This window comes from Bos mutus, chromosome 5 (genome assembly GCF_027580195.1).
Source record: "Bos mutus isolate GX-2022 chromosome 5, NWIPB_WYAK_1.1, whole genome shotgun sequence".
Taxonomy (NCBI): domain Eukaryota; kingdom Metazoa; phylum Chordata; class Mammalia; order Artiodactyla; family Bovidae; genus Bos; species Bos mutus.
The window spans coordinates 106053772-106067131 of record NC_091621.1 but is presented as its reverse complement, the minus strand read 5'-3'; the positions used below and the strand labels follow the sequence as shown (position 1 = coordinate 106067131).

Here is a 13360-nt window from a genome sequence, read left to right as displayed (position 1 = left end):
GAAACCAGCAAATGGTACATGACAGAGCTTTGATGATGACGATGGGAGCAGATAACAATGCTGACAACGACATGGGTAACAGTACTACCCCCTGGGTGCTGAGCGCCTACTGTATGCTGAGTGCCCACTGTCAACCAGACACGGAGGTTGCCAGGGCTCTGGTACCCTACACCGGGGGTCTCCAACCTCCGGGGTCAAATGCCTGATGACCGCAGCTGAAGGTGATGTAATAATGATGGAAGCAAAGTGCACAATAACTGCAACGCGTTTGAATCATCCCAAATCATCCCTCCCCGTCCGTGGAAGAACTGTCTTCCAGGAAACCGGGCCCTGGTGCCAGAAAGGCTGGGGAGAGCTGATGATTTCATTCAGTCTTCAGGAGGTCTTAAGACAGATTAGGAGTTAGCCAGGGCATAAAAGGAGGGAAAGGAGCTCCATGAAGGGGAAACATCTGAGCTGGGTCTCAGAAACACGACTGGCCTGGTGTGTGTATGTGTGGCCAGGGCACAAGGGCATCCGAGCTTCAGATGAGGCCAGAGGCTAGAGCCAGGCTGGAGAGACTGAAGCACACTCACAGCTTTGTTCTCTTTTATCCTCATACTGGGGCCATCAGGCCCCCAGAGCCAGTGACCGGGACCCCCACCCTGGGGGGTTCCATTTGAGCAGAGTGGGAAGCTATTCTGGACTCTGCAGGACTTCAGGGCAACACGTAGGGCACAAAACGTGGGCATCCTGGGCAAGGGACAGCGGGGGGCGGGGGTGGGCCACCTCAGGAGCTGGGCTGGAGGAGGAACAGGCTGGGTCAGCGGCTTCAACTGGCGGATACAGGGGTCACCTTGGGAACCCCCCAGCCAGAGGGCAGAGCAAAAGATAAGAAGAAAACAGCGTCTCACATGGGCCAGCCAGAACCACCAAGCTCATGCCCAGGACTAATAGCAGCCGGCCTGCTCTATCTGCCTCCAGCCTGGCCTCATTCCAGAGGTCTGTGGATAGGCGCCAGCTCCCCGCTCTGGCTTCTGGGCCTCAAGCAAGGCCAGGGCTGTGGCCAAACTGGGCATGATCCAGGAGAGGGTCATCTATCTGGCACTCAGCCTTAAGTAGATGCCCAACAAATGAGATGGATAAACAATACCGGCATCCTGAGGAGGCACAGCGTGTTCCCTACAAAACCCAGCTCCTATAAAAACCTAGGAGCAGGCACCCACCTTGCTTACCTAGTACAAGTCTCAGGTTTTGAAAATGGAAGCTGGCAGGGCTCAGGGAGAAGACAATGAGATGACAGAGAGCTTTGGGCAGGAATTAAGGGGCCTGGGTATGAGTCGCAGCCATGCCCTTGTGAAACAGGGTTTGGGGGGGGACCTTGCAGAAGTGACTTCTCCAATAGAGCCTCAGTTTTCCTCATCTGTGAAGCGGGGACAGACAGGGAAGCCTTGGATCCTGATTCTCAACCAGGGCTGTACATCAGTCTTGGAAGAGAGCCGTCTCTGGCCCCCCGATGCTGGGTCATGTGCCAGACCCTTGGAGACAGAATGACCAGAGACCCTCTTGGACAAATGCTCCCAAAGGTTCTGTCCAGCTTGGGAAGTCCCCTCCAAAGACAGTGAAGAGTGTTCTTGCCTCTGACTTTCAGCCTGCCGAGTTTCTAGGGCCATATGCTCAAACCAGCATCCCAGGTGCCGGGAAGGAAGGCTAGATAGACAGACAACACCAGTCTCTGCCCACGCTCGTATCATCGACGCAGGAGACCTGAGCCAACCCCACAGGTGCTGTGGCTGCTCCTGCGAAGCTCCCTTGGGGAAGCTACACAGGATATACAGGTAGCTTTGGATTTGAAACTAGGGAGCTTGGGGTCTACAGTTCATGGGGTTCTCACAGCTAGTATACTGGAGTGGTTTGCCATTCCCTCCTCCAGAGAGAATGGGGGTGACAGAGGATGAGATGGTTGGATGGTATCACCGACTCGATGGACATGAATTGGGCAAACTCCGGGAGATGGCGAGGGACCGGGAGAGGCCTGGCGTGCTGCAGTCCACGGGGTCGCGAAGTGTCCGACACGACTTGGTGACTGAACAACAACCACCTTGGGGGTCACCCCAGGCCTCTACCCCATATACATCCGGTCAGGGACAGATGGACAAATACACCATCCAGTGCTCCACCTCAATTTCTTATTAAATAGAAACTCCAAAAGTTTCAAACTCAAGGAGAGTTAAATACTCCTCGACCTCCAAAGGAAGCAGCCCAGGTTCCAGGGCAGCCTGCAGCCTCCCTGCCAGGGCTGACCGAGGCCACCCGCAAGGGCCATGGGGGCTGTGGGTCTGGCCCGAGGGCTGAGCCGGGCTCACCTTCACACTGCCGGCCTTCCCCCTTGTAGCCTGGCTTGCAGAGGCATTTGTAGGACTTGGGCGTGTTCTGGCAGATGGCATCAATGTGGCAGTCGTCCGTGCCCTCCGAGCACTCGTCCACGTCGACGGCCCCTGCTGGGGTGGGGGAACAACGGGTGAGGTGTGGCCGGGACGTGGGCAGCCAGTGCGGGGCAGGGAGTTCCTTTTGCCTCCCGCCCCACCATGGTCCCTGGGGTAATTAACAGGAAGAGCTGTCACACGACCACCTGGAGTGACAGGTGGTGACTGGTAGCATCTTTGGGGTGGCTGCTCTGTGCCAGGTGCCAGTCTTGTTTATTTTCACAATGATTCCATTAGGTAGAGTTATCGTTCCCATTACAAAGCTGAGAAAGCGGAGGCTTAGGAACATAGGACTTCCCTGGTGGCTCATCTGGTAAAGAATCCGACTGCAATGCAGGAGACCTGGGTTTGATCCCTGGGTTGGGAAGATCCCCTGCAGAAAGGAAAGTCTCCCCACTCCACTATTCTGGCCTGGAGAAGTCCGTGGACTGTATAGTCCATGGGGTCACAGAGTTGGACATGATTGAGCAACTTTCACTTTTCACTTTAGGAACATAGAGAGGAAAAGCGTCTCTCTGCATGTCTTGCTCTCCCCACAAGCATCTCTCCAACCCTCCTCCACCCTCCTTATTCTAGAATTTAGAGCCAGAAGGGTCCTCAGAGGAATTTAAATCCATCCCCTTTGGGTCACAGATGGGGAAACAGAGGCAGATCTGAAACATGGGCCCCACCCAGCCCCTAGGATGTGAAATAAAGGATTCTTTTCTAAAAAAAAAAAAATTATTTATTTGGCAGCGCCGGGTCTTAGCAGTGGCACACGGGATCTTTGAACTTCATTTAGCGTGTGGGATCTTTAGTTGAGGCATGTGGGATCTAATTCCCTGATGGGGATCAAACCTGGGCCCCCTACGTTGGGAGCCCAGAGTCTTGGCCACTGGATCACCAGGGAAGTCCCTAAAGGATTCTTCCCCAGGCCTCCATGCCAGCAGACTAGAGCGTTCCAGCGGTGCACCCATTCTGTCAGTTGGGCTAACCTGGCTCACGGATGCATCCAGTCTCCCTGTTCTCTCTCTTCTCCACCTCGGAAATCTAGGTTTGAACCTGGTTCTCATACTCTGACTTTCAAACTCAAGTTAAGTTTAGGTTATGAGGGTTCCTGGCACTCCCCACCGCCTTCCCTCCATATACACCATCAGTCTGGAATCGCTGTTGGGCAAATAATGTAAAATAGATTCTGTGCATCTGTATATACACTTCTCTCTCTCTCACACACACACACAGCTCAGGCAGCAGGAAGGCCCTCAGAGCACAGGATAATGCAGCCAGAAGAACCTTAGCTATAATCTAGGTTCATTCCTCAGGTTATAAATGAGGAAACTGAGGCCCAGAGAAGTCTGCCGATGGTCAGGAGCTCATTAGGAGCAGAGACTGGACTCTGACTCAGGATAAGCAGGTCCAGGACTTTCCCACATGACATGTTGCTTCCAGTCAGCTATGAATAGAGTACAGATGGGTGACAGACAGACAGAAGGACCCAGAGGGGAGCACAAGGAACTCTCAGTAGCTATGGCAAGGGCCATCACCCAGGGGCAAGCCTGGGGAGCTCCTGGAATGCCCTCCTCTCTTCATGCCTCTGCTTTACCCTAGGCCGTCTGCCCCTCAAGAATGTCCACTCTGAATTACTGCTCTGGCTGGCATCTGGGTTCTAAATCTGCATGGGGAGACCTCTCTAAGAGAACCACTTCCCTCCAGGACTGTTCCTCCCCAAGGTTCCAGCCTGCCCCTAAAGGGAGGCATCAAAAAGAAATACAACAGAATCACGTCCCTACACACACACACACACACAGAGCAGGTGGCATCTGCTCAGGTCAACAGCCCACCCTCTACAGCTGCCCTAAGGATGGTGGATCAGGGGCCAGGAGGCAGTCAGCGTAGACCAAAGCCAGTCATCAGACAGCCAGGGGCCAGGAGGAACATCAGGCCAGTGGACCATCCCCTTCTGGAGAAGTGACCACAGCGGGAACCCCTAGAGGGGTGGCATAGCCTCAAGGGCAGGAAGCCAGAGACCAGAGATCTGCACGTTCCAGGGGAGAGGACCAGGGCCACTTCTAAGACACGGCCAGACGGGGCAATGGGCCACACTTACAGCTCTTCCCACTTCTCAGGGGTCAAACCGCCTGGGGCTCTGAGGTCCCCGTGCCCCCAATATCACACCTAGGCAGGCGTCCTCATGGGATGAAAATGGATGGATGCTAGCCAAGGGGCAGTAGGGGCACCTCCCAACACAATTTTTTTTAAATTGTAGTTTTTAAAAAAACCCTTTATTTGGGGGGGGGTCGTGCCCTGTAGCATGCGGGATATTAGTTCCCTCAAGAGGGATCAGGGATTGAACTCAATCCCAGCATTGGAAGTGCAGAGCCTTAACCACTGGATCGCCAAGGAAGTCTCCCAACACACTTTTGAAACATGTCTTTAGGTGGGGGCTGGGGAGAGGGCAGGCAAGTTGGAGGAGAGGGAGAGGGCACACAGCCCAGGGGCTCCTGCAATTTCCCTGGCCCCAGTCCTGGCCTGGACAGCCCAGCACAGCCCTCCCCTCCCATCACAGGTGCTCGCTCTGACACGAGTTGTCTCAGAGCAGCACAAGGCTTGGATGGGGGTGCAGACAGATACAAGCAGACAGACAGAGAGAGGAAGACAGGCACATACAGGAGCAATCCAACGGGGCTGAAGGAACCAGGAGAGATACCCACAGACGGTGGGGGTGTGGCAGTGGGCCCCAGTTTCCCTTGGGGCCACAGGGGGAGAAAACAGCTTGGCTTCAATTGTGGAATAGTTTCAATGGCCCGGCATCCTCACTCAAGGGTTAACTCCCAGGAATAGACTTCCTGCTGCCAGACACAGACCTCAGGGAGCCGGGCAGCGGGCGCAGCCAGGGGACCATGGTGCAGCCGGAGAGAGCGAGGCAGGGTCTCTTCTCTCGGAGGACCAAAAGAAGGGAAGCTCCTCTGAGGGACAGGGTCAGACGTGGGAGGGGAGAATGTGTCTTCAGCTTTGTGGAAGACACCGGAGAGAGCAGGAGGGGATGGGGTGTGCCCAGGTCCCTTGAAATCCGTGGGGAACCCCGACCTCACCTCTGCTGCCTGCCCACCTACCCACTGGCAACCCCCAGTCTCCTGCCTGTCTCTGGTGGACCCCCTCAGGGTGTTCCATCTCCCCGCCCTCTGGCTCCAAGCTTCTCCTTTCCTCCGTGTCTGTTCTTCAGTCTTCCCCCTCCTGTCTGTTCATCTGTCCACTGCTTTCCAGACATCTCATCCTTCCCTCCTTCCCTCGGTCTGGCTGGCTCCCTCCCCCCTCCCCCGCCCTCCCCCCTTTCTCCTGCGCCCCCCTGGCTGCACCTCTCTTTCCCTCTCTTCCCATCCCTTCCTCCCGCCCGCCTTCACATCTCCCTCTTTTGATCTTTTTCCTTCCAGATGCTCATCTGCCTCCTGCCTACTCCCTTGGGTTTCCTCCTTGCCTGCTTCGGTCTTTCTGGTCTCTACTCTTTCAGTCCGTCTTTCTCCGGGATTTTGTTCCCTGCGTCCTTTTGTGTACCTCCGTCTCTGTCCGTCTGTCTCTCCGTCTCCCACATCCTCCTTCTCTTTCTCTCGGGGTCAGTCCTCTTTCCCTTGCTCCCCTCCTCGGGGGTCTCCCCTCCCAGCCTCCCTTCTTCCCTGGGAAGGGGGGAGCTCCCGTCCGGCTGGGGCGGGGGTCCCCACTCCCTCCCGCCCTTGGGCGGTGCGCCGGGGCTGGCGGCGGAGCCCCTCGGCGGGCCGTCGTGCTTTCTTTCTTCCTCCAGCCCTCACACACCACCCCCCGCCCCAGCTCCCCCGGGGCCTCGGCCACCCGCCTTCCCTGCTTCGGCCCCGCTGCGCTCTGGGAGCCCCCGGGCCGGCCCGGGCAGCGCGGAGGGGGCGCTCCGCGGTCGGCCCCAGAAGTTACTTTGCAGAGTCAGGGCGGGGCTGCAGCCCTCCCGACGGCGCGTGGCTGGGGGCCCGCCCGGGACCTCGCCGCCCACCGGGTCGGGGCTTACCTGGGAGCCCGCTGCCCCCCGCCAGCCGCCCGCGCGCGCCCAGGGCGAGCAGCACACACAAGTGCCAGCGCACGGCCGCCGCGCCCATGCTCACTGCGGGCCGGGCCGGGCCGGGCGTGCGGGGCGTGCGGGGCGCGGGGACCCCCACCGACCGGCCGCTCGCCGAGCGCTCCCAGCTGCAGGCTCCGAGGCCAGCGCTCCGGCTCCCGGCCTCCGAGCCGGCGCGACTGACGAGGTGACAGCCGCGCGCTCATTGGCCCGCTGCCGCCGGGGGCGGGGCTCCAAGCGCCACCGCCCAATGGGCGCCGGCCGCCGGCCTGGGGGGAGGGGCGGGAGTCCGGGGGCGTCCCCCTCCTCTCCCGGCCGGCGGCAGGTGGGGGCTAGGGGCCCCGATCGCCGGGCCGCTGGGCTCACGGTCTAGGCCGGGCCGGAGCCACCTCTGAGGCTGCTCCCTCTCTCTGCCCCCTGCTCCTACGTCCCGCCCTGTCCGTCGAGGGTGGCCGCTCCTTAGGGGGCAGCACCCATCCACCAGCACGCGCGCGCGCGCGCGCGCGTACACACACACACACACACACACACACACACACACACTCTAGGGAGAGGAGGGGGCCTGCCCACCGGCTCTGGAGGTCGAGAAAGGCCCCGGAGGCATCCATTTGTATCGAAAGAAACGCAGACCGCTAGAAGCAGAATTGCTCTTTCATCCATTTCGTAAGTGTTTATTGAGCACCTACTGTGTGCAACTTCCCTGGTAGCTCCGACGGTAAAAGCGGCTGCCTACAATGCGGGAGACCAGGGTTCGATCCCTGGGTCAGGATGATTCCCCTGGAGGAGGAAATGGCAACCCACTCCAGTATTCTTGCCTGGAGAATCCAATGGACAGAGGAGCCTAGTAAGCTAACAGTCCATGGGGTCACAAAGAGTCCGACACGACTGATCGACTTTACTTTCACTGTGTGCCCAGCACTGGCAAGGCAGCCGTGAAGAAGACAGGCAGGAAAACCTTCTGAAGATCGTTTTCACATTTACGTTCAAAACAAACCAACTTTTTACCGCTCCCCAAAAGACAATGGCCTATAAATGCGCTTGTCCTAGGACAACCGCGGGATCCGTGTCTGCAAGGGGGCGCGGCGAAGATTCTGTGTCTGCCTCGCGGTCAGTCTTGGCTGCCACAGCTTGTCTCAAGGCTGACGTCTTACACAGCAAAGTTTGATGAGCCCCCGCCCCCAGAATGCAAGGTCCCGCGGGATGGTGGGCTGGGGGTGGGAAGACCAAGCAGTCAGGTCATTCCACCCAAAAGTTGCTCTGGCAGGGCCTGGGGTCTACACCTGACTCCTTTGAGACCTGGATCCAAGACCCCCTGCCCAGCGGGCAAAGTTGGAAATAAATGGCCCTTCTCAGCCCCAGGCAGGACGCTTGAAGGCAAGAAAGTTCAGCAAACCCCAAGGCCCATCTCCTTGACAACCACCAATAAGAGCTTCTTTTTTCCTCTCCTGCTCTCCAGGTCTACTGAAAGACAAGACTTCCCTCTTTTTGCCCACTCTGCTTGCGCCAGTACACACCCAAGTTTCCTCTCCACATTGGCTCCCTTCCCTGCCCCCCAACACACCCACACACGCAGGTACACCCTCCAACACACCCCCTCAGGCATACAGGCTCTCGCACTCATATACATCCTCACCAACACCCTCGCACACAATCCCACACTTTAAACACGCAACCTCTCACACACAAATGGGTGACTGCACACACACTCCCACAACCTTCTGGAGGCAGTCTCCACAGCCCTGGAAGTTAAATCGGTGTCCAGCCACCTTTGCTCCCTGTCTGACCTCGTATCACGGACAGCCTGTGGCACTAGCCTGGGGGCTGAGGCAAGGGGTCCCCACACGGGGGGACCAGAGAGGGTTAGCCCTCTCCCCCATCACACTTGACATATCGTGTATGGTTGTGCTGGCCAGTGGTTTAATTTGGGAGACCCTGTTACCAGGCTTTATTTTGCCCTTGCGTGGCTTTGGGTTTCTGGGGGAGAAGCACCCTCAGAACATAGGTTTCTGCATGATGCACACTGTCCTGTGTATTAGATAGCAGAGTAACAAAGGTGAGTTGGGGCGGGAGGGCAGGTCCTTTCAGGGGCTCGAGCCGACTAGAAACAATGCTCTTTAATGGGCTTCTTCAACAGCAGCCCCTCATCCCTGGCCCGGTGCCCCCCAAGCTTGATGGTAGCAGGGGGTTCTTATTTTGGGCTCCGTCGTCCCAAATCAAGGAGGCAATGGAGGCAGGATGGTGGCCTGTTAGACTGTCCCTCCCAGAACCCAGAGGCAGCTCTCAGTGACACCAAGTCCTGTCCCCAGCTAGCCTCGCCAGAGTGTGCAGAGAAAAAGTCATTCCTTCCAAGAGATGATGGTCTGTGCAGAGGAGTCAGGAAGCAGAGAGGGCTGGAGAGGAGACACACTCCTAAGTCCCCCACAAATGCACTCAAGGACATGGCAGAGAAAGAGGTGGTTGGTTCTGGCACAGGGGTGGTCAGGGAGGCCTCCCGGGGCACAGGACCCTGGAATTGGGCACCAAGGGTGAGGAGGAGATTTCTGCGATGGACAAGGCCGTGTGCAAGGTCAGCGGGAGAAGGTGGGGACCTAGGAGTGAGTGTTCTCAATGCATCTCACAAACTGTAAAGTGCTGCACAAGGCTGTTGGTGACACAGAAGCCAGCTGCTCACAGAGACGGTGGTGCCTGGGCAGCTGGTGGGGTGAGATCCCGTTTGTCTGGACTCCAGCAAGGGGTATCTTGAAACTAGATACTAGTTTCTCATCTAGAAACTGAGCTGGGCGAGTGAGGCCTGGACATGGATGAGACAGTCGCCTTGGGAGGGAACACTCCATGGCTCCTTGTTGCCTACCAAGCAACGCTGAACACTCTGTGGGGCTCACAACGCACCCTTTGCCCTCCCCAGTGGTCCTCTCCTCAACAAACCAATGCAAAGAGGGCCCCACAGGCATCCTATGTTCACAGCTCTCAGTCTCTGCCAGGATCACCCTTGATCTTCACAAGGCTCACCCCTCTTCTTCTGCCCCATCCCCACCCCCAAGCAGGGGGTAGGTCCTCCTCTGGGATCCAACAGGCACTGCCGCTTTCCCATCAGAGTCCAGCTCACCCTGGGTTTCATTTTTGTCGCCTCCCAGCCTGGGGGTTCCTGAAGGTGGGGCTCACAGCTGATCCGCGTCTGGAGTCACAGCTCCCAGCTGGGACCTAAGGAATGATTGTTGGATAAATGAATGAATGGACAAAGAAACAAGGCAGACATCACTTAACTGAGGATTTGCATCACCCCAGGGAGTGGATAAAGCTTATTTTGGCTGTTTGACAGGGTCCTGGGGCGTGAATCCAGCTGCCCACACACTCCTGGTCACCTCCATCCTCGGTGCCCACAGGGAAGCTGGGCTGGCCAGCAGGACCGCTGTCCTCTGGGGCCCTTTGGCGCCCCCTGGTGACAGAGGCTTGCGCAGAAGCTGACCTGAGTACTTCTCTTCTGCCAGACAGACACACAGCCTGGGCCACTGGACGCCAGCCTGCTGACTCCAGCCCTCCATGTAAGAACACCTTGCTTTTGTTTTTACTTCCTCATGAAAAAGTCTCTTGATTCCTAACAGTTGTTCTTTAACCACAGAAAGTTCTTTGAGAAAATAAAGTTTAAGCATAAAATGTCACTGCAGGGATGTGAAAGCCTTGATCTTGATGACTTTAGAGGCTTTCGTTATCCTCTCTTATTAAAAATGAACGTTCATAGTCATACCACTTCGTGTTTGCATACTTCTTTAGACCTTGAAGGCTCATCCTTTCTGTAATCGGTAGGTGACTATGGGGGCTTCTCTCTCATGCAACTGGTGGCTCAGTGGTAAAGAACCTGACTGCAATACAGGAGATGGAGGTTTGATCCTTGGGTTGGGAAGATCCCCCTGGAGAAGCAAATGGCAACCCAGTCCAGTATTCATGCCTGAAAATCCCATGGACAGAGGAGCCTGGTGGGCTACAGTCCACGGGGTTGCAAAAGAGCCGGACACGACTGAGCAACTAAACAGCAGCAGGTGACCAGGGGCCCCATGGACCAGGCTCCTCGGCTCCAGCTCTTATTTTCAAATGAGGGTCTCAGTCCCCAGAAGCCAGGGACGTCTCCAGCTCATGTTCCAGACTCCTCTGAGATCACTGGCCTCAGATTCAGCACTCAGGGTATTCTGACCTCCTGGCTCTCTCTGTCCCCAGTTATAGCAACAGGTACAATGTAAGCAGTGTCCCTGTGTTCCTAGCATTGTGCCCAGATGTCTTGTGTGTTACATCACTTATCCCGAGAGGTAGAAACTGCCACCATCCCCACCTTACACCTGAAAAAACAAAGACCCACGCCACTTCCTTGGGGACCACAGAGCCAGCTAATGGCAGACATGGGATCCGAATTCAGCTCTGTGCAGCTCCTGAAGACAGGCTCCAAGCCACTGCCTGCGTGCTAAGCCGTTTCAGTCGTGTCCAACTTTGTAACCCCATGGACTGTAGCCCGCTAGGCTCCTCTGTCCATGGGATTCTCCAGGCAGAAATAGTGGAGTGGGCTGCCATTTCCTTCTCCAGGGGATCTTCCCTACCCAGGGATCGAACCTGTGTCTCTTATGTCTCCTGCATTGGCAGGCAGATTCTTTACCACTAGCACCACCTGGGAAGAGCTGATAATAAAACCCACTCGGAAGGCATTAGGGCACTCCTGGCTGTAACACACAAAGTATGTTTTGGTTTCCATATTGAGAAAGGAGGTTTTTACATAGCAGACAAATTGTAACAGTTCACAGTTCATATGGCTGATTTTAGGTACTAACCAGTTTCATGCTCACCCATCTATCTAACAGTTCCTCCCTTCCCAGTTTATTTTCTTATCTAGGATGGCAACAAGTCACTCTAGGATCCTGGGAGGGGTTGTGTAGAAGTGGGAAGTGATGGGGAGGTGATATGACACACACACACACCATTCCCCCCGGGGAAATGACTCAAGCTGCAAGGCCATACATGCAGGGAACGCTGGAAATGAAACCTGGAGACATTCCAGCATCACAGAGCGGGGAAACTTCCGCCCGAAACCCAGATCTGCTGCCCCACGGCCGGGCCCACCAGAGCCCCCTTAGGCACCTCAAAGTCGCCAACTGGGCCCTCACCTCCTCCTGCCTAGGGCTGCTCCTCAGGGCTGGCATCTTTCCTCTCTCCTCACCCACCAAGCCCTGTCAACGAATGGCACATCACTTCTCTCCATTCCCAGAGGCCGCTGGCTTTGACGAAAGGACACCAACTTCCGCCCGCATGACTCCATAGATGCTCACACCCACACCCATCAGAGTAGCGGAGTCAGTGCTCAAAGGCAGACCGGACCTCTCCAGTCCTTGCTGCCTACAGGACACCGTCCACTCAAGGCCGTGGGAGAGGGATTTCCTGGTGGTCCAGTGGCTAAGACTCCACGTTCCCAATGCAGGGGGCTTGGGTTCAATCCCTGGTCAGGGAACTAGATCCCATGTGCCACAACTAGAGAGCCTTCGTGCGGCAGCTAAGACCTGGCCCAGCCAAAAAAACAAAAAACGCTGTGGGAGGTGGGCCTATCCTCTGCCTGGGAAAGCCCTCGCCTCCCCTCTGCCCTGCACTGCCTCATGCCTTGAGCCACAGCTTTTTCTGCTCCCTTCTGTCTCAACAAACTTCCCCATTCCTATGTCTGACAGGCTTAGACTCAAGGCTCAGGAGCTCTGTCCTGCCTGCGACTTTGTGGAGTGAATCCAGCCGCCCATCTTCTCCTGTCCCCCTCCATCCTCTGTGCCCTGAGGGCACGCTGGGCCTGCCAGCAGGACGGAACCTGCGACCTGGGGCCCTTGGTCTTGCAGAAGCCCTCGCCATGGGCACTGGTTCCGCTCTGAAACCTGGAACTGATTGGCTAGAAGATTTTTCCTTCACTTAGGTCAAGATGTTGGGGTGGGCAGGTGAGTTAGACTTCCTGGTCACCTAGTATCCCTTGCAGACCTTAAGCCAAGACTTCAGTAGTGAACAGGTGGCTCTGGTTGGGCCATTCATTGTATTTTATGCCCCAGCTATAAAGTTCGTCCAGGGAGAAGGGGGTGACGGGATGAGACAGTTAGATAGCATCACCGACTCAATGGACATGAGTTTGAGCAAACTCTGGGAGACAGTGAAGGACAGAGAAGCCTGGCGTGCTGCAGTCCATGGGGTCGCAAAGGGTCAGACACGACTGAGCGACTGAACAATAAGAACATGTGACTAAGTGAAGCCCATCAGATGTCTGCCCGGGGGTTCTCTGAGTGGGGCTGTTGAGGTGTATCTACTTCCGTACATGGGCAGAGAGCAGTGAGGATGGGTGTCGGAGCTCCCCGTGGCTGTGGTTCTATTGCCATGCAGACAGCTGGCCTCAGGGAATGAATCCGTCAGAGAGCGGAGGAAAGAAATGGGAAGGGCCAGAGAAGAGACAAAGAGAGTAGAGAAGGCCATGGACCCCCCTCCATCATCTCAACCTCCTCTGCCCGTTAAGGTCACTAGCTGGCACTCTTCCCAGTGACACTGCCCATGGACGCCACTTGCTTGAGATGCAAGCATCTCTAAAAACCCAAGCCAATACAGCCCTCCAAGGAGACAGAGCCATCAGGAAGCCAGACAAGGGCTTCATGGCTGCAGACAGGATGAGACCCCTAATACTAGGTAGCAAGCAGGGACCCCATGAATGAATGAGGGGGTGACCGGTTTTCTTCCTTCCCTCCCACGTCCAGCAAGTGGTCTGGCAGGGCAGGCACTGAAAACAGGCGTAGCAGTGGCGACGTCTGCCTGGAATCCCCTCAAACATTTTCTCTCGGGC

General features: G+C 56.5%; 1 protein-coding gene across 4 annotated transcripts in view; it reads right to left on the bottom strand.

Annotated features, from left to right (window-relative positions):
• Positions 1 to 6683, bottom strand: part of SCUBE1 (signal peptide, CUB domain and EGF like domain containing 1) — a 126966-nt gene extending 120283 nt beyond the window's left edge. For 2 of the 4 annotated variants that reach the window (XM_070371474.1, XM_070371476.1), the window contains exons 1-2: positions 6475 to 6683; positions 2346 to 2480 (exon numbers count right to left, since the gene is read on the bottom strand). In XM_070371474.1, the coding sequence (XP_070227575.1) occupies positions 2346 to 2480; positions 6475 to 6562 (223 nt within the window). In that variant the 5' untranslated portion in view covers positions 6563 to 6683. The remainder of the gene's footprint in view (positions 1 to 2345; positions 2481 to 6474) is intronic. The other 2 variants (XM_070371475.1, XM_070371477.1) reach the window with 1 other exon arrangement.
• Between the last annotated feature and the right edge of the window lie 6677 nt (positions 6684 to 13360).